Source organism: Polypterus senegalus, chromosome 4 (assembly GCF_016835505.1).
Source record: "Polypterus senegalus isolate Bchr_013 chromosome 4, ASM1683550v1, whole genome shotgun sequence".
In the NCBI taxonomy this organism is placed as follows: Eukaryota; Metazoa; Chordata; class Cladistia; order Polypteriformes; family Polypteridae; genus Polypterus; species Polypterus senegalus.
The window spans coordinates 114,771,670-114,795,131 of record NC_053157.1 but is presented as its reverse complement, the minus strand read 5'-3'; the positions used below and the strand labels follow the sequence as shown (position 1 = coordinate 114,795,131).

The 23,462-nt window shown below is 36.8% G+C and overlaps 1 protein-coding gene across 2 annotated transcripts in view; it reads right to left on the bottom strand.

Annotated features, from left to right (window-relative positions):
- Positions 1-23,462, bottom strand: part of fip1l1a (FIP1 like 1a (S. cerevisiae)) — a 97,953-nt gene that overhangs the window by 30,365 nt on the left and 44,126 nt on the right. For both annotated transcript variants that reach the window (XM_039751202.1, XM_039751203.1), the window contains exons 12-13: positions 14,942-14,968; positions 12,835-12,889 (exon numbers count right to left, since the gene is read on the bottom strand). In XM_039751202.1, coding sequence (XP_039607136.1) covers positions 12,835-12,889; positions 14,942-14,968 — 82 coding nt within the window. The remainder of the gene's footprint in view (positions 1-12,834; positions 12,890-14,941; positions 14,969-23,462) is intronic.

The window sequence follows — 23,462 nt, the reverse complement described above, 5'->3', positions numbered from 1 at the left end:
CTTGTACAGGAAACTTTACATTTTTAGTTTTTGTAACACTGCATAACATAATACGGGGCGGCAGGTGAAACCTCACAAACAAGTAATAAAAAAAGAGATATAATTGAACATTTCTTTTCAAGAACAAAAATAGGAACAGAACAGCCATATACAGCTTCACCTGGTGAAAGTTGCTTGCAATTCCCTTTGATTTTTGACAGAAAATGTCTAGTTTCAGTCAGTTAACATACCAAGGTCTTATACAGTGAAGACAATAGATCAAGGGTGAGTGAGCCCCATTCAAGTTAAAAGTTCTTTCATCATTCAATACAGTGCTGAGAGACAATATTCATAAAAAGATGTAATGCCAAAATGAAAAACACAGTAAATGCTCCATGGCAATCTACAACTCAAATGTATCAAATAAAATCCCCATATTGAAAAGCTGATCATACAGCTGTCCTCCAGACCAAAGTGATCTCTATAAATATGACTGACATGTAAATACCAAAAATGATAACACATTGAATTCTGGCATTATTAAAAAAAAAAAAAACTATATATGCCTTTATCAAGTCTCTTAAATGAAACTGGCAGTTTACTCACACTGCTCTTTATGCTTCGAAATCAAAGAGGTACATTACGAGAATCAACAAAAAGACACTTTTCTATCTTTACTGCAAAAATCTGAATGTAATTTTCTAAATTAAAGAGATAATACAAGTCCACAAACACATCATACATGAACTTCAATGAGGATCACAACTTTAATAATAAAGTCTAGGTCTATGATTCTTTGTGGGAAGGGAAACTTTTGACATTTGTGTAAATCACAAGCACAATAAATAAACTGCCAAGCAATGTGGTAGAGAATGGTATTTTAGGGACCTTCAAAACTAGTCTCAATGTTATTTTGGAGAAAAAATATAATATTTGTATGCTGATTGGGTTGAGTTTTTTATTCACATCAAATTGTTCTTGTTTTCTAATGACAATGGAGGATGACAATGTTGCTCAACTTAAATATTATGTTGTTTTGTTTTTTATTATTATTTTAAGCCAGTGAGTTTCAAGGTGATAAATCCAACTATCTTCAAACAGCTCATGCAAACAGATGAAGTACAATTTTACAGAGCTCACTGACAGTCTTTTTCAGTGAAAGTTCCAACTTACATATAAAATCATGATACAAACACACTTGTAATCTGAGATTCATCTAACCTGATACATATTTGATTAAGGCATTCTTTAATTCACAAAATCCAAAAAACAACTTCATCAAAAACATCAATGCATTTGACACATGCTGTAATTGACAATTACAAAATGAAACTACACTTTACTAGAAAGTTTAGTTGGTTAAGATTCATCCTAAAATAAATACCTTCTCACTTAAGTTTTTACTCTGCCTATTTATTAAGATTAGGAATGAATTCAACAGTGTAATTAGCACAAAAATACAGTATTATGCATATGCTATGAGATGATTAAGCAGAACCATGAAAATAAGGCCATTTTATGACAAATGTATATATAGGCAGTCACTGGGTTACATAAGAGATAGGGACTGTAGGTTTGTACTTAAGTTGAATTTGTATGTAAGTTGGAACAGGTATATTATTTTAATAAATGCTATTGTTGACCAACTGTAACCAGGTGCTCTGCCAATGAATGATGGAGTTTCACCTCTCTAATCTTATTATTTCTACTTTATTTTAAAAGGTGATGATTTTTCCCTTTTTTACCGTATTAGCAGCACTTGCATCAGATTTGTGTTTCAGAGACATTCTTGAAGGGTGAAGACAAAAGGTAAAAAACAAGCTCTACAGCACAGCACTGTACACGCTATCACAGCAGGAAGGCTCCCGTCGTCAACACGTCTGATGTACTGACAAGAGACAACTTCCTGCTATTTGCGTAAGAGTACAAGCAGGCTTGCTATTGAGAATAAATGTGGGAGGCGAGGGGCGGTTCACCAACTGCCCACCATAACAGTCACCTCCACTACAGTATGCTGCCTGCAACGTTCAGCCACCGACAATGAACACGGTGTGGCCAAAGGCGAGTAGTGAATCACCCACCACAGCCCCCATTCAACAAGCAGCCACCCGAGGCACACTACAATGCTACCCCTACCCACAACCAAATCACCGCTTGCAGCGTCACCAGCCCACCAAGAACGAACGGGGCTCCCATGTGTGGTGGCCGGGCAGTGAAATGCCCCCTTCCGCTCCATTCAGCCTGCAGTAGCTGCGGCGGCGTGGTAGGCGGGCAGCGAACTGCTCCATGAAGCCTCCGTCCAGCACACAAGCAATAGCTGTGGCCCTGGTGACTATGGACCACAGGTCACCGCTTGCCGCCTGAAGGACATTACACTGCGCGAGCAGCGAAATCACCCCCCTCCAGCCTCCGTCCAGCCACAACTTGCAGCGTCCCAAGGCCAAAGATGACGAGGCGGCAGTTACTGAAGCGCATGCATCACAGCTGCGGCCCCATTCGTAAGTCGTAGCTCGGATGTCCGTAACTTAGGGTCTACCTGTATTTACCAAACAAATGGTTCCTCCATTTGAACCAAACATGGATATAACATCTATATTTGAAAGCTATGAAGCCAGCCCTTTCTACAAAAGATGACCTTGTTTTTAGACAATATCCTTCTAAGACAGGGGGCTTAAACTCAATTTACCTGGGGGCCGCAGAAGGCAAAGTCAGGATGAGGCTGGGCCGCATAAGGGATTTCACAAAAAAAAGTCCTCAAATGTCATCATTAACAGTTTTAATTATTTCTTCTGAACATGAAGTGTCCTGAACATGAATAGAACATTGAGTGAAGATCATGAACAGTTCTTCTGAACATGGCATCTTTTGCCTACTCCTTGCTGCCAGAGACTTGACAGCGCTTCTTCTCACAAATCTGAACCACATTTGGCTTTAGAGAGGAAGCAGTTGAGACCCTCAGTATGGCTTGAAGATGATCATCATTAAGTCTAGACCTGTACTTTGACTTATTGAAGTTCAAGGTGGAGAATAACTTTTCACACAAATATGTGCTCCCAAAAAGGCACATGGTGCGCTTGAACATTCAGGAAAGCTCAGGGAAGCTGGGGTGCAATTCTCTCAAAAATTGCACATGCATGTCTGCTTTTCCACTTATCTCCCTGAACTTGGCTTTGATATCAGAGTTGCATTGCAGGCCAATGAGCTCCATTTGAAGCACAGGAGGGGCATCTTGCACATCAAAGGAAAAGGGGTCCACAAAAATTTGGAAAGTGGCTGTGTGCGTTTTGAAGTCTGCAAATCTGTGATCAAATTCCTTCTCTAGCTTAAAAATAGCATCAACATATTTCTCACCACTGAATGGTATGCCTGCATCCACAAGTTCCTTGCATGCTGGGAAATGGCAAAGGTTTGTCTGAGAGAGCTGGGATTTCCATAACACAAGTTTTGTGGAGAATGCTCTCACATTGTCATAGGCAGCGCTGACGAGCTGCCCCTGGCCTTGTAGCATCTTGTTTAGTACATTCAGCTTTTGTGTGATGTCAACAAGAAAAGCTAAGTCCATTAGCCATTTGTGATCACTCAACTCAGAAACAGCCTTCCCATCCTTCTCCATGAAGGCTTTCACTTCTTCTCTCAACTCAAATAATCTTTTCAGGACATTTCCCCTGCTGAGCCAACGTACTTCGGTGAAATAGAGCACATCTCCATATTCTGACCCCATTTCCTCTAAAAAAGCACAGAACCTCCTGTGCGTTAAGCCCCTGGATCTGATTTGGTTGACGCATTTCACAACAACAGACATCACATTGTCACACGGCAGGCATTTGCTGCAAAGGGCCTGCTGATGGATAATGAAGTGAAGAACAATGGCCTCCTCTACACCCTCCTCTTCAAGTTTTTTTTGAACAAGTGCCACCAGTCCATTTTTCCTCCCTGTCATCGATGGCGCTCCGTCGGTTATTATTCCAACAAACCTCTTCCATGGCAAACCTGCATTCTCAATGGCATCACACAGATGATGAAATATCTCATTAGCGGTGGTCTGGCCATGCATTGGAATTATTGTGAGCAGCTCCTCCGTCAATTCAAAATTGCAATCAACACCACGGACATAAATTGTGAGCTGAGCAGTGTCTGTTATGTCTGTGCTCTCGTCAAGAGCAACTGAGTATGCATCAAAACATTTGGCTTTCTCACACAGTTGATGATAAATGTCACTTGACATGTCAGAAATGCGCTCAGCCACAGTGTTGGCAGAAAGGCTGATTTTGCTAAACTGACCTTTCTTTTCCGGACAGATAATACTTGCAGCCTGTAACATGCATTTTTTAACAAACTCTCCTTCTGTGAATGGTTTCCCATCCTTAGCAATCATCTCACTAACCATGTAACTTGCTTGGACTGATGCAACATTCTCTTTGGTTGCCTTCTTGAAGAAATCTTGTTGCCTTATTAGACATGCTTTAAGACTGGCAACCCGCTTGGCTCTCTCATCCCCTTGATATTTTGCACATTCCTCAGCATGTTTAGCGGAATAATGGCGTTTCAAGTTGTATTCCTTGTGCACTGCAACTTTCTCTGTGCAAATACGACATGTGGGGATGCCCCTGTGCTCAACAAAGAAATACTGCGTCTCCCACTTTTCCTGAAATTGTCTGTGCTCGTCATCAATCTTTCTCTTCACTGCAGGCTTTGATGAAGTCATGATGATGGTATGACAAAATCTAATTCTGTACTAAACTTCTCTCCCTTGTGTCTGTTCTAATTCTAATTGGCTTAGCAGCTAATTGTGCACACAGAATGTCTTCCCATAATAATTGTTATGATGGCATAACGTCATTTCCGCAATCAGCAGCTCCCGCCCGCCGTACCTTGCATTATCCCTTGAATCGCAATAAAAATCGCGATCCATTCATTGCTTTTGCGAAGGCTGGCGTTGGTGCGGGCCACAAAATATTGTACCAAGGGCCGCAAATGGCCCGCGGGCTGCGAGTTTGAGACCTCTGTTCTAAGAGTTACCAATAATTAGTTCTAATCCTGGATTATGGAGTTAGATTACTGAACACCACACATTTTGTAGCCATACATGTTACATTTTCAGCGTGAGAGAAGCATTTTACAAGCATGCATAGCACATCTTCAGCACGAGCATCACATTTAAAGCAATGAACAAAACATTTTGCAATTTGTTTCTAGTCATCTGAATTTTGGCTCTGACTGAGCAAGGCAGAGGAATATTCAAAATGCAATCTTTAAAAAAACAAAAAAGTATGCTGGTGCCTGTCCCAGCAAAAATACATTAAGCAACTATGGATGGAGTCCCTATCAGCATTTAAAAATATACTGTTATCACTGTATTTTGTTGTTGTGCTCTACTTGATTTAATGGAAAAAAATCTGCTAATGAAACAGTTTCTACATAAATATTAACAGACAAGATGTCTCTCTATTGTATTAAAAAAAATCCTGGGGTGAGACAAGACTTTTCAGAGAGATACTTTCACATCCCGCGAGACGAGACATTGTGCCAAGAGATTTAACCACGCCCGAGGCCGGAAATTTAAGACAAAGAGTAGAATGTTGAAAAGAATTCAAAAACATTGGCACGATACACATGAAGAGCAGGTTAGAGATAATGAAAGTACTAAAATTCGGAAGTCTCAAAAAATGATAGTAAAGCTCGCATTAGCGCAAACAAACAGAAATTATTACTCAGTGAAATAACGGGACAGCGAAAAGAGATCAAATAGATTGTTCTGATTTAAATTTTAAGTCGGAGATTTGTACATTGTCTAATCCGTGTTACCATCAGGGAAAAGTGGTGTTTCTTCTAAATGAAGAGGCATATCTGCAAGAATTAAAAGATTTGTTGTTTGGTGAAAGCGGCAGAGATGTGAAGTGGCTGGCATGTAGTGCAAGCCAGGGGGTTGGCGATCAAAGCAAGAATTATATATATATATATATAATAGCTATTAACTTACTAATTCCACTGATGACGAAACAAAAAAGGATTACTGAATCACAGATCTCTACTTGCCAATTCCATAATTCCCTAAAATAATATCACTCAATCGCATTTTATCATGGATGTTACATTTTGTAGACAATGTTGAAAAAAAGAGGACAAACTTTTTAAGCTGCAATTTGTATTAAACCATGTATTTCCCAGTGTGTTACATATCCCTTCAGAAACCATTGTATTGATGAAAGTACAAAGGAAGATTTTCTTCAAGCTGTGTATATATATCATAAAAAAGACAATGTTTTGATATAAAGCTTTTTGTATTTATGTGACTGTTAGACAAGGCACATAGTTAATTTTATTATTTATATAGGAGCTAATACAGATGTGAAAAATTGTGTTGAAAATATAAGAAAATCAGGAAATATACCACTTGCACTGTTGAAGTCCTATTTGGACAAAGAAGGATCATTACAATGTTAAGAACTGGTATGCTAGCCCAGCTAGATTTTTCTGAGCATACAACAAATTCATGTGGCACAGTGAAAGAAAAGAAGAAAAAACATCAGAATTTCATGTCTCTGATGAACAAAAAAGTAAAGGTGAAGCTTTAATAACATAATTTAATAGCAGTGAAATGGATGAAGAAAAAATAAGTTAGAATGTTGAACAAATTAGACTCCAGTGAAATGAAAGCTACATGGAAGAAAAACAAAAGAAATCTTTTAATTGTAATTCTAAAACAGGGGCTACTAACAAAAACAGACGCGCCACTAAGTTAAACAGAATAAGTCCATAACTTCAGTTAAATTCTACAAAAAGTTTTTTCATATATTAGATAATTGTGTTAAATGTTCAAGCCACATAAAAACTGAATTCTGGTGTTAATATAGCAATAGTAACTGGGATAGAATTTCAATACAGGATTCTGTAGCAGTAAGGTAGCAATGCTAACAGCTGCACCATTGTAACCTGCAGACAATTAACTTTTGATTCTTGTAGGTGTGTTCATTTCCAATGTAATGTCACTTGATGAGGCAGAGCCTTGCTTGGAAGAACAGGGTGGGCCATGGAAACTATCTTTGAATGCTACCAGCAGCAACCAGCTAAAATCTTCCAAGAAAAAAAAAAAAAAAAGGCCTTACATTTGTGAAGCTATAAGCCTTGAGTAAATTAGGCACGTTCCAGTTTTGGAAGCAGGGAAGGAAGTGTGCTTTGCAATTGGCTAGTGAGGAACGGCTACTCCTACTGGCTAGAAGAATGAAGCATTACCATTACCTATCTTCTTTTATGCTCATATTTTAGAAGTAATGCTGTGTAAGGACATCTTAGATTTAGAGGTTCATTATTGTCACATATGCAGAGTTCGTGAAATTCTTGCTTGTACAGGTGCCGGTCATAAAATTACATTATCATGACAAAGTTGATTTATTTCAGTAATTCCATTCAAAAAGTGAAACTTGTATATTAGATTCATTCATTACACACAGACTGATGTATTTCAAATGTTTATTTCTTTTAATTTTGATGATTATAACTGACAACTAATGAAAGTCCCAAATTCAGTATCTCAGAAAATTAGAATATTGTGAAAAGGTTCAATATTAAAGATACCTGGTGCCACACTCTAATCAGCTAATTAACTCAAAACAACTGCAAAAGCCTTTAAATGGTCTCTCAGTCTAGTTCTGTAGGCTACAAAATCAGGGGGAAGACTGCTGACTTGACAGTTGTCCAAAAGACGACCACTGACACCTTGCACAAGGAGGGCAAGACACAAAAGGTCATTGCTAAAGAGGCTGGCTGTTCACAGAGCTCTCTGTCCAAGCACATTAATAGAGAGGCGAAGGGAAGGACAAGATGTGGTAGGAAAAAAAGTGTACAAGCAATAGAGATAACTGCACCCTGGAGAGGACAGTGAAACAAAACCCATTCAAAATTGTGGGGGAGATTCACAAAGAGTGGACTGCAGCTACAGTCAGTGCTTCAAGAACCACCACGCACAGACGTATGCAAGACATGGGTTTCAGCTGTCGCATTCCTTGTGTCAAGCCACTCTTGAACAAGAGACAGCGTCAGAAGCGTCTTGACTGGACTGCTGCTATGTGGTCCAAAGTTATGTTCTCTGATGAACGTAAATTTTGCATTTCCTTTGGAAATCAAGGTCCCAGAGTCTGGGGTAAGAGAGGAGAGGCACAGAATCCACATTGCTTGAGGTCCAGTGTAAAGTTTTCACAGTCAGTGATGGTTTGGGGTGCCGTGTCATCTGCTGGTGTTGGTCCATTGTGTTTTCTGAGGTCCAAGGTCAACGCAGCCGTCTACCAGGAGGATTTAGAGCACTTCATGCTCTCTGCTCCTGACGAACTTTATGGAGATGCAGATTTCATTTTCCAACAGGACCTGGCACCTGCACACAGTGCCAAAACTACCAGTACCTGGTTTAAGGACAATGGTATCCCTGTTCTTGATTGGCCAGCAAACTCGCCTGACCTTAACCCCATAGAAAATCTATGGGGTATTGTGGCAATATGCCAGACCCAACAATTCAGAAGAGCTGAAGGCCACTATCAGAGCAACATGGGCTCTCATAACACCTGAGCAGTGCCACAGACTGATCAACTCCATGCCACGCCGCATTGCTGCAGTAATTCAGGCCAAAGGAACCCCAACTAAATATTGAGTGCTGTACATGCTCATACTTTTCATGTTCATACCTTTCAGTTGGCCAACATTTCTAAAAATCCTTTTTTTACATTGGTCTTAATTTATATTCTAATTTTCCGAGATACTGAATTTGGGACTTTCATTAGTTGTCAGTTATAATCATGAAAATTAAAAGAAATAAACATTTGAAATACATCAGTCTGTGTGTAGTGAATGAATCTAATATACAAGCTTCACTTTTTGAATGGAATTACTGGAATTACTGAAATAAATCAACTTTGTCATTATAATTTTATGACTGGCACCTGTATGTGCTAATCAATCATTTACTTATATAAATAACAATTATACATTCTTTTAAACTACCTGTGTAACGGAGTCAATAAATGTTATTCGTTTGATTTATCAACAGAGTTTTGTCCCACTTGAAGGATGAATCAGAAATATATAATGAAATGATTTAAATAACTGCAATGGCAAATATTAAATTATAAGAATATACAATAATATACAGGTATATTAAAGACAGAGGGCACAAGCATAACGACCAAGAAAGTGTTTTTTTTTTTTTTGTTTTTTTTAATTCTTCTTAGTTGCATTGAATATCTTGACTGCCTAAAATGCTTTGGTTTTGTGATTTGGTATGTTGTTTGCAATTACCTAATTTTGAGAATGACATGAACAAGGACCCCGCTAATTGTTCACCGGTAATGATTTAATTTCCAGTGTGAAAATAAAAAGTTAACAGTATGTGCTGGGTGTAGTCAATAAGCTATATACAGTGGAACCTCTAGATACGAGTTTAATTCGTTCCAGCACTGAGCTTGTATAGCGAATTTCTTGTATCTAGAACTAAACTTCCCCATTGAAAATAATGGAAATCCAGTTAATTCGCTTCGCACCCCCAAAAATATCAACATAAAAATCAATTTTCCTAACAAATAACACTGATAAATAAGTGTGGATACACTGTCTGCTGAGCGTCATGTGATCATAACTGAGCTGATGGTTCTTCTCTCTCCTTATCTCTCTTGCTCGCTCGCACGCCCCCCTCACTCTCTCTCTCTCCTTATCTCTCTTGCGCGCCCCCCTCTCTCTCTCTCCTCTTGAGGGTAGAGAAAAGCCAAGCAAAATGACACCTTTTATCGGCTAACTAAAAGATTACAATATGCAAGCTTTCGAGGCAACTCAGGCCCCTTCTTCAGGCAATATGTAATCAAAGCTTGCATATTGTAATCTTTTTAGTTAGCCAATAAAAGGTGTCATTTTGTTTGGCTTTTCTCTACATTCATAATGGCTAACACGGTACAACACCCTAGTACTCCTCTTGAGGGCAATCGTCTCCTATTCTCTGTCTGCATGTACGCAATATTTTTGGATACGCTTATACGGCGAACTGCTACAGCGAAACAATGAAATCACAAACACACAAACGCGTAGATCCTCACGCTACGGGAGAACAAGGAACACTGAGTGAGCTGACGGGCTGGCAGCGTCAGCTTGGGTGAACCCTCGAGTCGAGGCGGATTGGGAAACGAGTCACGCATAACCACAGCCTGGCTCGTGGCTTGTTACGAGCCAATGCTCGTATTTAGATCCGAATTTTTCGCTCATACTTTCCTCTTATCTTGAATTTCTCGTATACAGAGGTGATCGTATCTAGAGGCTCCACTGTATCTCTATACAAGGGTCCATATGAATAATCTAAAGTTGAAAACAAAAATAATTGTTACAGAATATTTTTATAAGGTTCAGTTTTGTGTGACTGTGTTTGAATTTACTTAATGTACAAAAGAACATAGAGAAGTTAGTTTAATATTATGTTTATACATTTAACAGCAATACCACATGCACTTCAGAATAGCTCATCCATTTGAAGCTAAGCATGTTCGGGCCTGGCCAGTACTGGGATGGGAGACCATCTAGGACAAGTTTAGGCTGCTGCTGAAAGAGTTGTTGGTGAGGCCAGCAGGGGGCATTTACCCTGTGGTGTAAATGTGTATTCCAATGCCCCAGTGTAGTGGTAGGGACACTGTGCTGTAAAAATGGTTCTGCCCTTCAGATGCGAGACATAAAATCGAGGTTCCGACTGCTCAAGGTTATAAAAGATCCCTGGGCTTCCTTCATAAAGAGCAGGGTGTATCCCAATGTCCAGGTTAAATTGCCCTCCATACCCCTGGTCATTCTGATCTCAAATTGACTACATCTGTCACCACTTCCCTACCTAATAGCTAATTTGTGGTTAGCAAAAAAATGGCAACAAAAAAGGCTGCTGTTGCATCATCCAGGTGGATTCTACACATTAGTGGTGGTTGAAGTGGCTCCCCACTCACTATGGAAAGTGCTTAGAGTAGTGACGAAAGTGCTATATAAATGTAAAGAATTTAAAAATTTTTTATTCTAGTTAAAACAATTCTAATAATAAACTATACAAAAAACAATACATTGGAATATAAACTTACTCAGCGTTTGCGTGCGGTTATTGTATTGTAAATGAGAGAATCATTAGCGAGCAAGTTCTTGTTCATCAGTAATGATTCCGTACCAACTCTTAACATACTTGAGTAGGAATCATGAGAATCGTGAATCAAACTGCTGATGTTTAATTTCAAATATGTACTTGCAAAACAAAAAAATACTAATGTAAATCACACATGGACCAAGCGCTAGTGTTGAGTCTATGAATCGATTTATATGACACACTGAAAACATTTGTTCAAAAAAGACAGAATTGCCTATCACTAAAGAACACTCAAATATTTGGAAAAAATGTATTGTTTGCATCCATTGTTTGTGCATGCTCAAACTGAAACTCTTGCTTACAGAATGTGTTGTACCTAGTAAATGACTTTTGGCAATAGTGGTGTACCAGGACACTGGCAAAATTAACAGAACTACAAAACACTTGCAAAACGTACTGCTTGTGCTTAAAATGTGCCATGAACACTTTAAAAATGTATTGCTTGTGCTCAACTGCTTACAGTGGTATTTGCAAAGTGACTTCTGGGAGTAATTTCACACTGGAAGCAATGTAGTATTGCTTTTGCAGCTGTCACTTGTAATTGTATAGTGTCAGCTGTTTGGTCACTTCCATGATGTTCTGTGAGGTTGAGAAAAAGGTGTATGAAGCAAATTTGCAAACTGAAAAATATCCACTTTTGAGCAATAACCTCCTATCAAAATTGCAAAAGTTTTAAAGTAAACCAAGGAATAAAACAGTACAACTGTTATAGCAGGCACACGATGAATAGGCATACTTCTTTGCTTATGTTGTAACAACATGTTTAAGCACTGTGTGGATCAACTTTATAATAACCTGACTTTCAGGAGCTTACCATTGATAATTGTTTAAAAAAATACTGGCATACTTGTAGAACTTACAATATAACATAACCATTCATCCTTAGATCTATCCTAGTTAGACTAAATATACAATACTGAAACTTTACAAAATTTAGGTGATCCCTAGCTTAATAATACAGAAAAAAAAAAAAAAAACACTAGTATGTTCAAACCTACAATTATTTCCTTTTTAAATACCCCTTCACACTGTAGCCTAGGTGTTTGCAATGTGTCAAACAAAACCTGCAAATTTCAGCTTAGAAATGTGGAAACACAATTTACCTTAAACTGGCTTACTGATCAAGCAGGAATAGGACTTCTAAAGACTCAAATAAAATCTTAATATTTCAAGACAGACTTTAAAGTATTGGTCTTACTGATCTACCCTATTGCTACTATAATTCTCTTGCCTTGTCTGGCCCTGTCGCTCTCTTTCAGCCTCTCGCCTCCTCTTTGCCTGCCTCTGCAAGTTCCTCTGGCCTCTCTGTGTTAAGGCTTTTCTCTCTGAAGCCATCCTGTAAGCACTGCCTCCTCTATGATCACAGGATCCCATCTGGAAAAGACTGTAAAATCTTTCAGCTCTCATACTAAATTATAAAATGGCTGCAAAAAGGTAAGGATTATTTTAGCAAACAAATAGTTCTGCTAGTTTTTAGAAATGAAAACCTAGATATCAAAAGTTTAATTATCTAAAATGAGTGATGCTCTTTGCAAATTTTATTTTTACTCATTTCAACAGGTGCTCGTACATCTACTTACACTTTCACATTGTATGATTCTTTATAACTGACAGTGAAACTTAACTCAATAGCAGCTGGCAACACAACTCTTCAGCGGACAAGTAAATGATGACAAAACAGAAGACACAGACACAACCTGGTAACTCACCCATCCAAAGTTGGAATAAGAGAAGGTGGTGGACCTCCCGGTGGTGGCGGAAATCCTGAAAAATCACACGAGAAAAAAACAATTACAGTAGAAAATGTATTTCAAAATACATTTCTTTTATAAATTCATTTGAATTAAAATAAAGTGGAGAATGTTATGACAAATCTACATTCAAGTATAAAAAGTGGTGATAAATGTGATATCATGTACAATAAGTTATTTTAAGCATTACTAATCCTTTAAAATACAGCGTTATAAAGAAGTGATCTTCATTTAAAAACAAAAAGAGAGAGAGAAAAAAAAAAATCACAAGAATCTGACAATTTTGTTTTAAATGCCAGAGCATAACAAAGGCCATAACAGATTAGGCGCTTTTAGCAAATGATCAGAAGTGAATAAGTTTGGTCCATGAAACAAGCAAAATTCATAACTGTCAAGCAAGAGAACACTGGGAATAATAATCAAGCTGATGAGTAACTTCACTTCACAAAAAGGTGCAACTCTAACAAGTTTGAGTGGCTTGGACACAACACTTAAAACTACTGTCTCTTGTACAGTTGAAACTGAGGTCTAACTGTTTAGGCTAGCAGTATTCCAAACTTAAAGAAGTGGTTAATACTGCAGGGTTTATTATAAAGTGCATTTCAGTTCATAATCACTTAATATAGACATTTATCTTATGCATACCTAATACTGTAAATCGTGAATATCATACTGTGCATGATAGTACAGTATGAGTGTTTTAAGACAAGTTCTAACTAAAACGCCCTCTTGGTTTCCAAGGTCTATGTAAGACAATACTTCATAACGCCTTAAATTAAATGACAAAAGTTTAAAAAAATAAATCTACAAATATGCTGCACATTTCAAAGTATTTATAAAATTAGCTCCCACACCTGTTTTACTTTTGGACAAAGTGTTCTACAACACTTAAGGCACACATTTTTATTCAGAGCGGAATAAACACACAAAGAAAAAAAAAAAAAACATTTTTGTATTTTATTTTAGCTCTAGTATGACTACTGACTGAGGATACACAAAATAAGAAATAATTCAATTTTATTGAATATATAGCTAATATAAAAACATGAATCGTTTACTACATTATTAACTGTTCCAGGCTTCTTTTTTTTTTTTTTTTTTTAAATTCCTTTAAAGCACTACACTTTAAGCAAGGTGTTAGCCTGCACACCTAACTGTTTGATACGATATTTTGCTGTCACACGGGTTTCCCAAAAAATAATTTAACTATTAACATGATGCGCATTTCTTTCTTAAACTATACAGTGTGTTTGTCCACACACAAATACACACAGTGAGTGGCCAGAATATTTCATCTGCCTTATCACATAAATTCTAAATTTCAATGTATCATACTCAGGATCAACATTATTTGCAGCATCAGTAGTGCTTAATTTGGTGTTGCAAAAGGAAAAACAGTTGACCTTAGTGTCTTTGAACACGGTATTTAACATTAGGTATATCTGTTTGATTAGTTCCCAAATGGTGGTCTCCATGGGCTTTAAATGCATACTGATCCAAGGGTTTAATGGGAAGGGTGCAAAAGGCAAGCAATTAAAACCGATAGGTTACCCTTTAGCCCAAAACAGCTTGTGGATCAGAGGGGTCAAAGGGAAATGATGAGAACAGTTCAGGCAAAAAGATAGGCAATAACCAGGCAAGTCATATCCAAATGAATGTGCAGAACTTCCATTTAAGAATGTGCCACTTATCAGACTTTGTCTTGATTGGGTACAACACCCAAAGGCCATGCTACATGCTGATGTAGCCAGTGAAACACAAGAAAGAGCATCTTCAACTAGCAAAAAAGTATCAAGCCAGGACCATTGATAGAAGTAGAAAAACAATGGGCATGAAACAAAATGCTGTAAAATTGGAACACATTTCATTATACCAGCACCTCACAATGATTAGTAAGAAAGAGGAAACAGAAAACGAATTACAATATTTAGAGTAGAGATAAAAAAAGATGTTAAAAATGTGCCAGATGTATTTATTTTGCTCTGGAGATGCTCACTTATACTCTTAGCCTCTTGCCTAATCATTCCCTGCTACCTTCAAATATGTTTATTACAGTACAATTTACCTGGAGGAGGAACAGTAATTGGGAGTCCTGAAAAAAAGCAAATAAATGTAAATCAGTGCCACATAATACATACAGTAAAAAGTTAATACATTATTAATTTTTGAACATAAAACCCATATGGATACTTAAAAATAAAAACTATGTATGTAAATCTGTGATGGAAAATGCATCAAGCTTTTATGGTGGATTTAAAAATTCATATACATACATAATGTACATACACACACACACACATCTACACAAAACATTCTGTATGTCTAGATACCCATTACAGTGTTTTTTTTCCTTTTATTATGCTTTAAATACAATAATTTTTGAGGTCAAGCATTAAAAATGCTTGCATGAAAGCACTTAAACAGTGTTCCTTCTTTTAAAATATACCCTATTACTACTGACTAATAATAAGACTTTCAAGTTAATTTGTAATGACCATTTGTGAGCACTCGGGTAAATGGAGTGATCTAATGCTCACCAAAACATTACACAATTAACAGACCTAAAAAAATTGATGAAGATCACAAGAATGAAATCAAATATTTTTCTTGTAAAAATTGGTTTCCAACTGATCTAGAATCCACTTTTCATATTTTGCAGCAAAAAGCATACAGCAAAAAGAAATAACACAACTTGAGCACCTTTCTAAATAAATACACTTGTTAAGGTGAGAGAGGAAAGGCAAGCTATTTTAAAAGGAAACAATAAAATGCTGGTAAGTTGTTTATTTGTTTTAGTATTGGCACTGATGTGCAAAAGCTGGTATTGGTACAAAAATGAAAATTAAGGATCAATCAAACATCAGTATCTCCTTAGGGTTTTGCATCTTGTCCTGTCTGCTACGCACAGTATATAAGTGAAAACTTTGGAGATGGACTGGCAAAATCACTTGTAACTGGTTAAAAAAAAATAGAAACAAGCACTCATTAATCAATATATCTTTCTCAGTACTACACTATCTTAATCTAATGAAACAACATAATGTAAATGCTGGCCTATCTTTATATGTGACCCTGCATATCTTGGTGTTTGAGAAAGATATTTACTTATTTTGCAATACTCAATAAATGACTACATTATGATACAGATGATGCCTTGAACCAAGGCAGCTTGAAAGAACAAGAAAAAAAAATCAAGTATAATACATTTTGGCAACTGCAAAAAAGTAAAAGGTTAACAAATGATGGAACACAATTTAAATACAGAGCACAATAACTAGACTAAACATGCTTACAAGAGACACTAAGCTTATAAGAATATAGGATTTTTAAATAACATAGTGCTTGTACACCATCCAACCTCTGCTCCTTAGGAGCAAACTGACCGAGATGGGAGTAGATTCACACCTGGTGGCATGGATTGTGGACTATCTTACAGACAGACCTCAGTATGTGTGTCTCAGGAACTGCAGGTCTGACATTGTGGTTAGCAACACAGGAGTGCCGCAGGGGACTGTACTTTCTCCGGTCCTGTTCAGCCTATATACATCAGACTTCCAATACGATTCAGAGTCCTGCCACGTGCAAAAGTTCGCGGACGACACTGCTATTGTGGGCTGCATCAGGAGTGGGAAGGAGGAGGAGTACAGTAAGCTAATCAAAGACTTTGGTAAATGGTGCGACTCAAACCACTTACACCTGAACACCAGCAACTGGTGGTGGATTTTAGGAGGCCCAGGCCCCTCATGGACCCCGTGATCATCAGAGGAGACTGTGTGCAGAGGGTACAGACCTATAAATACATGGGAGTGCAGCTGGATGACAAATTGGACTGGTATGCCAATACTGATGCTCTGTGTAATAAAGGTCAGAGCTGACTATACTTCCTTAAAAGGTTTGCGTCCTTCAACATCTGCAGTAAGATTTTACCAGGCGGTTGTGGCGAGTGCCCTCTTCTACGCGGTGGTGTGCTGGGGAGGCCGCATAAAAGACATCTCACGCCTGGACAAACTTGTTAGGAATGCAGGCTCTATTGTAGGAAGAAAGCTGGACAGTTTAACATCTGTGGCAGAGCGACGGACACTAAGCAAACTCCTGTCAATCATGAAGAATCCACTGCATCCACTAAACAGTGTCATCTCCAGGCAAAGGAGCAGCTTCAACAACAGACTGCTGTCACTGTCTTGCTTACTGACAGACTGAGCAGATTGTTCCTCCCCCACACTATGCGACTCTTCAATTCCACCCGGGGGAGTAAATGCTAACATTATTCAAAGTTATTGTCTGCTTTTACATGCATTTTTATTACTCTTTAATTTAATATTCTTTTTTTTGTATCAGTATACTGCTGTTGAATTATGTGAATTTCCCCTTGGGATTAATAAAATATCTATCTATCGAAATCTGTCTAATACTTTCATGAATTTTTCTAATTAGGGTTCTAATGTTAAACCAGAAGAAACTTGAATTAAAATTAAACTGCAAAACAGCATGTCAATGGTTTGTTTGCTAACAGTTTAAAATTTGTAAATATGAGAATCATTAAGCCTCAGAATGTTTATCCTTTTTCAAATATTCCTCAATGAAACTCAATATTGAAGACATTTTAATCCTAATTATTAACCCAGATGGCCGGTCAATTTAATTTAAAAAACACCTAGGGTTCACTTTCTAACCTAATTTATGATTCAGAGATGTTGAAAAATTTTTCAGTGATTAAAAGTTGGAAAGAGTGCAGTAGCTATGAGCTAACATAAAATGCCTCTACGTAAATAACGAGTTATGAGAGATGATCAACACCTTTTGAGCCTAAACTTAAAAATGGCATTCTATGCTGCTGATCTAGTATTATGATTGCTGGAAGAAAGAGTATCTGTTTATTAGAGCTGATAGTCTGATGGAATGTTTAGATTTGCTATCTCCCAGATTCCCACTTGTCATGAAACTGAAACTAAAGTGGCTGTCACATTTAAAAAAATAAATAAATAAGTACTTCAACAGATCTGGCTTTTGCTCAAATTACTTGATTCACAGAAAAACGGCAGAAACCCCATCAATAATCTAAGATTTCTTATTTATTTCTGCAGTTACCAATTTGTTTGAACTTCACTGACACAGCATATTCAGCCAGGGAAATTGCATAATTGGTTTCACAGCTTTTCGCAAGCTAATATAGGATAAGTAAGGAACAAAATACACAGAGTATGCTTAAAAAAAAAAACTTTTTTCATCACAGCTCTACATAAAAGTAAACACCAACACTTTGTATGAATGTAAAAGCATATAAAGATGTGTTTAATGCACACAAACAAACTCCTTTTTGTTCCCAGGCAGCAAGGCACTTTGTGAGTCTAATACAAGTATTTGCATAAAAAGTAATTGTCTCTGTAGCTAATCAGAGCAACATGTGTAGGCTCTTCCAAAAGCAAAGAAATTCAGTTACATTTTTGAAATATAACAGCCAGATTGAAAACATGCTATTGAGTTGACCTCAAATACAGGTGGGCATGCACTTACTAAAACATAAGTTGTCATATCAAGTAATCACTGCAAATTTACAGAGGCAAGTTTATATGTCTTAGAAAGCCAAACTTCTGCTATTTTGGCAGCTGACAAAAAGGACACTTCAAAAGTCAGACTGAATAACAACCTGCATGTCACTTTGATAAGAAAACAGAAGCTCTAATAGAGGTGGACTGCTAATCTGCAAGGTCTCACTGTGTAAATGTTCTATCAAGTAATCACTGCAGCATACATAGACAAATGTATAAGCATTTAAAGGCAAAGAATATGCATTTTTTTTAACTGGATAAACAACTAATGTTGGAAACAAAGACAGTCTTAGCTACTGAGTGAAAACCTTGTGCATGCTTATATTAGGCTCCGAAACAACCATTTTAGCAGGATAAAGACATTGAGGGAAATGTAGAACAACAAGGAACATATTTTAAATGGAAAAATGTGAACTTCAAATAATAGTAAGTAAATAACTGACTTTATATAATCTCTATAAAGAAATATGTCTTACTTTCAATACCAGGACAGATGAACTCATACTCAGTTTAGTATTTTGAAACCCATGGAATTGTTAGTACAATGTTAATGCTCTGTTTGTTACTGTCATTGTACATATCAGTCAAGGGGGAGTGGCTTTTCAAAGTAAGGCCAATAATCAGAGGCAGGTAGTAACGAGTTACATTTACTACATTACATTTACTTGAGTAACTTTTTAAAAAAATTGTACTTCTAAGAGTAGTTTTACTGCATCATACATTTACTTGAGTACATTTGTGAAGAAATGATACTCTTACTCCGCTACATTGGGCAACACTCTACTCGTTACTTTTTTCCATTTACACATTACACTATATTTTTGCAAAAGAGAACTCGCCGGTGGATCTACTGCATGACTGTTTCATCAATCAGACATAGCCATGCAGTCACATGACCACACACAAACTTCCTGTGTCTTGCAGCCTGTGAGAGACTTTTTAGTCATGTGGGGCACAGCTTCACTGCAAGAACCAGATCGTCATTCCCAAGCCTGCTTTTCATGCCTTTTAACCTATTTTCTTTTCTCCTTTTCTTTGATTCCCCCTTCTTTTTTTTGTGCTGACCCGTATATATACACTCGCGTCTCCGTGGGCCTTAATCACATGGCGCAGGAAGCCAATGAAGCAATTGAGAACGATCGCACTCGCACGTGGAGGTGCAACTTGCTCCAACTACCTCATTAACTCCCCGCGGTCGTGCAATTGCGCCCATGGAAAGGGACACGGCTTTATGGATTTGAAACTGGCCTCTTTTTTTCTTTGAAGCCGCGGACCCGCTACACCACAAAGTGAATATGCAGTGTTATACTGTATCTTGTCACTGTAAGTTGTTTGCACTGTTCAAACATACATGTTACCTACTGTAGGTATTGGCTTTCAAAAGCTTTGTTGTGAAAAATTGAGATTGGGAACTTTGTGTTATTTGTGCATCTTTATTTTGTAAATATGTTATTTCATTTTTTTTTATTTTATTATTTGGAAATAGCAGAATTTGCACATTATTTTATATTTTTGTCTGTCTTATTACATTTCTCAAAAATAAATAATTTATTATGTTCAAACAGTTACTCAGTACTTGAGTGTTTTCACCAAATACTTTTTTACTCTTACTTGAGTAATTCTTTGGATGACTACTTTTTATTTCTACTTGAGTAATATCATTTTGAAGTAACGCTACTCTTACTCGAGTACAATTTTTGGCTACTCTGCCCACCTTTGCCAATAATCTAATAGAAGCTTTGCTTGGAAGAGAGTTGGCATAATATTATCAGTACAGGTTCATCAGATACAAATATATAGTGATCAATTATTTGCATGATATATCTGCACTTGATATCAGTCAGTGCTTGTTTATAGTGCACAACTCTGGTTTATCCAAGGCCTGGCTAGCCAAGAATATTGAACAAAAAAAAAAATAATTATGCAACTGTTGAGTGAATCATAATAGAGAATCAAAGGTGCATGAGAATAGGGACTACAGGAATTAATTATGGATCCATGTTGGTTCATGTCAAATAACCAGAATGGTGACTCCTGCAATTAAGCTACACTCTTCCCAAAAAGAATCCTAATGAATTCAGTCTATGAGAAATTTAGGAAGCATTTTACAAATAATAATGAATTTAAGTCTAAACTAGGATTGTCAGATTGAAGGTCACTGTTCAAACATATTTTTATATGAAGGCAAAGGCTGACACTCAAAAAGTATGATTATTAGTTATAACTCACAGTAATGTTGATATCATGCTACTTCAGAAATGCTATGCACTACTGAAGTATTTCACAGATTTGTTATTGTACATCATTTCCATAATCGGCCATTTCAAAATTTTAAAGTCATCCAAAACCAAACTTCCCTACATGCTGCTGTTTTACGCTAGAACTTGTAAGCAATCACAGCAAGCAAAAGTAGTTTTCTTCCTTATTAATGACAATGGGAAAAAAGTGCCATATTTCTGAATTTCCAAATATCATTATTATGGTTTTAAAAAAAAACTTTTTAAAGAGGCTTTTGTCAATATGAGAAAAGCTTATTTAGCCACCTGACCCAACGTGCAATTTCAAATGCAGTACATATCTTTGTTGGCCAGTGACTTAATAAAAACTGCCTAAAACAACAAGGCATAATGAAAAACACAGCTGCATTTGTAAAAGAGGAGGAAAAAAAAATCAACTTTAGTTAAGTACCGTATTTGATTATTTGATCTACTGCTTTCACCTGAAGCACCAAACTGGCATCTTGCACAACAAACTAAATTTTTCTTAGTTGATGTGAATAAAAAAAGATTTGCTAAATAATGTGGAGGAAGTACTTTAAGTGGAACGGTCATGTTTAGCTATTTCTGATAGCAAAAAAGGCTCTTCACGTGGGAGCTTAAACAAAAAAAAATGTGATATGAAACTGCATACATTTTAATAAAATTGACAGACTAGATCACACCAGAGATGCAACAGGTCTAGAAATAAGCTGGGGAAAAATCTCAATTCCCATGAACCAACAAGGTAGCTTTGATTTAAAGCTTCACTAAGAAGTCATCTTTACCATTAAAAGAAAGCGCAAAAAAAAAAAAAAGCGTTCTTCCATAAAGATCATTATGATGTTTGTGCAAGATATAGTATGTTTAGTTTGAAAATTTGTGAAGTTGTAGTAGATTCACAATGCCTCAATTCACAAAATATTAATAAACATGTTTAACTTTATTAATCATTCAAAAGCAATTCTGTCTGGTTTTCTTATGTGCATTAAAGGCAATGTGAAGTGTTCCTTGCTCACCAAGATGTTTGATTATGTCCCTTGAGCAAATAGAGTGTACAGCTTTTGTAAGGTACTGAGTTTTCAATTGTTACATTCATTTGAATGTCCATGTGTGTCTTTTAAGCAACAGTAGTACAGTCATACACCTAAATATATTGATAATATAAAAAAAAAGCATGTAACATATAGATGTACAATAAATGCAGCTCCCAGAATGTTTAATCTGTGTTTTAAACATTTTTAGTATATTTAGTATAGTATTTAGTATATTTTTAGTGTTTTAGTATATTCAATATTGTACTTATTTTCATTACCAATATTTAAATATTAGTCGTTGTGTAACTTGACAACAACTCATCCAGACAACACTGAAACAAAGGAAGCATGGTGACTCTCCCAATACCAAAAAATTGAAGATCTAAGTAATGTTGGCAAGGTCATAAGTACAAAGGTTTTCATGATATTGAGGATATAACACATTTTTGATTGATTACATCTCTGAAAAGACCTGCATTAACTGATCAATATAAAATTGACTTGTTTTGGGGTTTAAAGCAATGATTTAAGGAAAACAATTTTTGTTCTACATCATATTAATACCTTTATGCAGTGTACACACTGCAAAGGTTGGAAAGACGTCTTTGTTAAACCACACACTGTACATGCAGCTTTTTCTCCATACCTGGCCCTTGACAACGATCACTTGTTCCCCAATATGAAGGGCTACCACTATGGGAAGTGCTATGCCAATAATGAAGGGGTTACAAATGCTCAAGAAGAGTGGCTGCAAAAGACAAACTATTCGAGACCGTGGAAAAGACTTATGCATATTATATGAGAATTTGTTTTTATCCGTAAGGAAGTTAAACAAATACACTTATTTCAGATTATGGTGAAATTTGACTTTTTGCAAAAAAAGAAATCACTAGTACAGTACTTATAATTAATTCAGTTTTTAACGTATTTGATCTATCTTTTACAAATGCAAAGTAATCATCACAGTATTTCTAATTTATTAACAGACTAGCAAAGTACTGCACTTTGCAGCAACAGACTAGCAAAGTACTGCCTTAAAATTTTTATTAAGAAGACAATTAAACCTTTTTAAACTGAGGGAAAATATACCAATAACAATATGTTAAAGATCTCTTTGTATACCACATTGTGAGTTCAGCCCTCTGGTTGTAATATGACCAACCTGTGCGCTGACCTTACTCTTCAGCATGCAACGTACAGTTGGCCATGTGAACAGTAATCTTGTTTCAAATCCCACAGCTTGGATTGCTGCTGTCATAATCGGTTTGGGTTTCATGGTTTCAATTACAACAGTATTTGTAGGACTTGTGTTGAAGAGACATTCGGCATCTGTCAAGCGTTAGAAGTATACAACCGGTTTCATCGATAACTTCACATCCAGCTTTTAAGAGTTTAAACATTCATAAACATTAAAGTGTCCACTACTGAAATCGTCACCTGTGAATCTAAGATGTTTAAGAGGCACTGGCGGTTGTCGAAAGGTGTAAAATATTTGGCCATTTCGGTACACTTGAAAGTGACAACCGAACAATTCAAAGGCAGCCATCAACTCACATGCAGATCCATAGGTGAAGGGCTTAAGCATTTCACTCTTATAGTGCTCCTGTGTAATATAATTATCTCCTGTACCGTCATCAGTTCACAACTTTACCTGTTCCAGTCATTCAATACATAAGACACAATGTTCCTCTGGATATCAAGAGTGAGCCTGATATGGCCGTGCAATATGTAACACAGAGAATGGA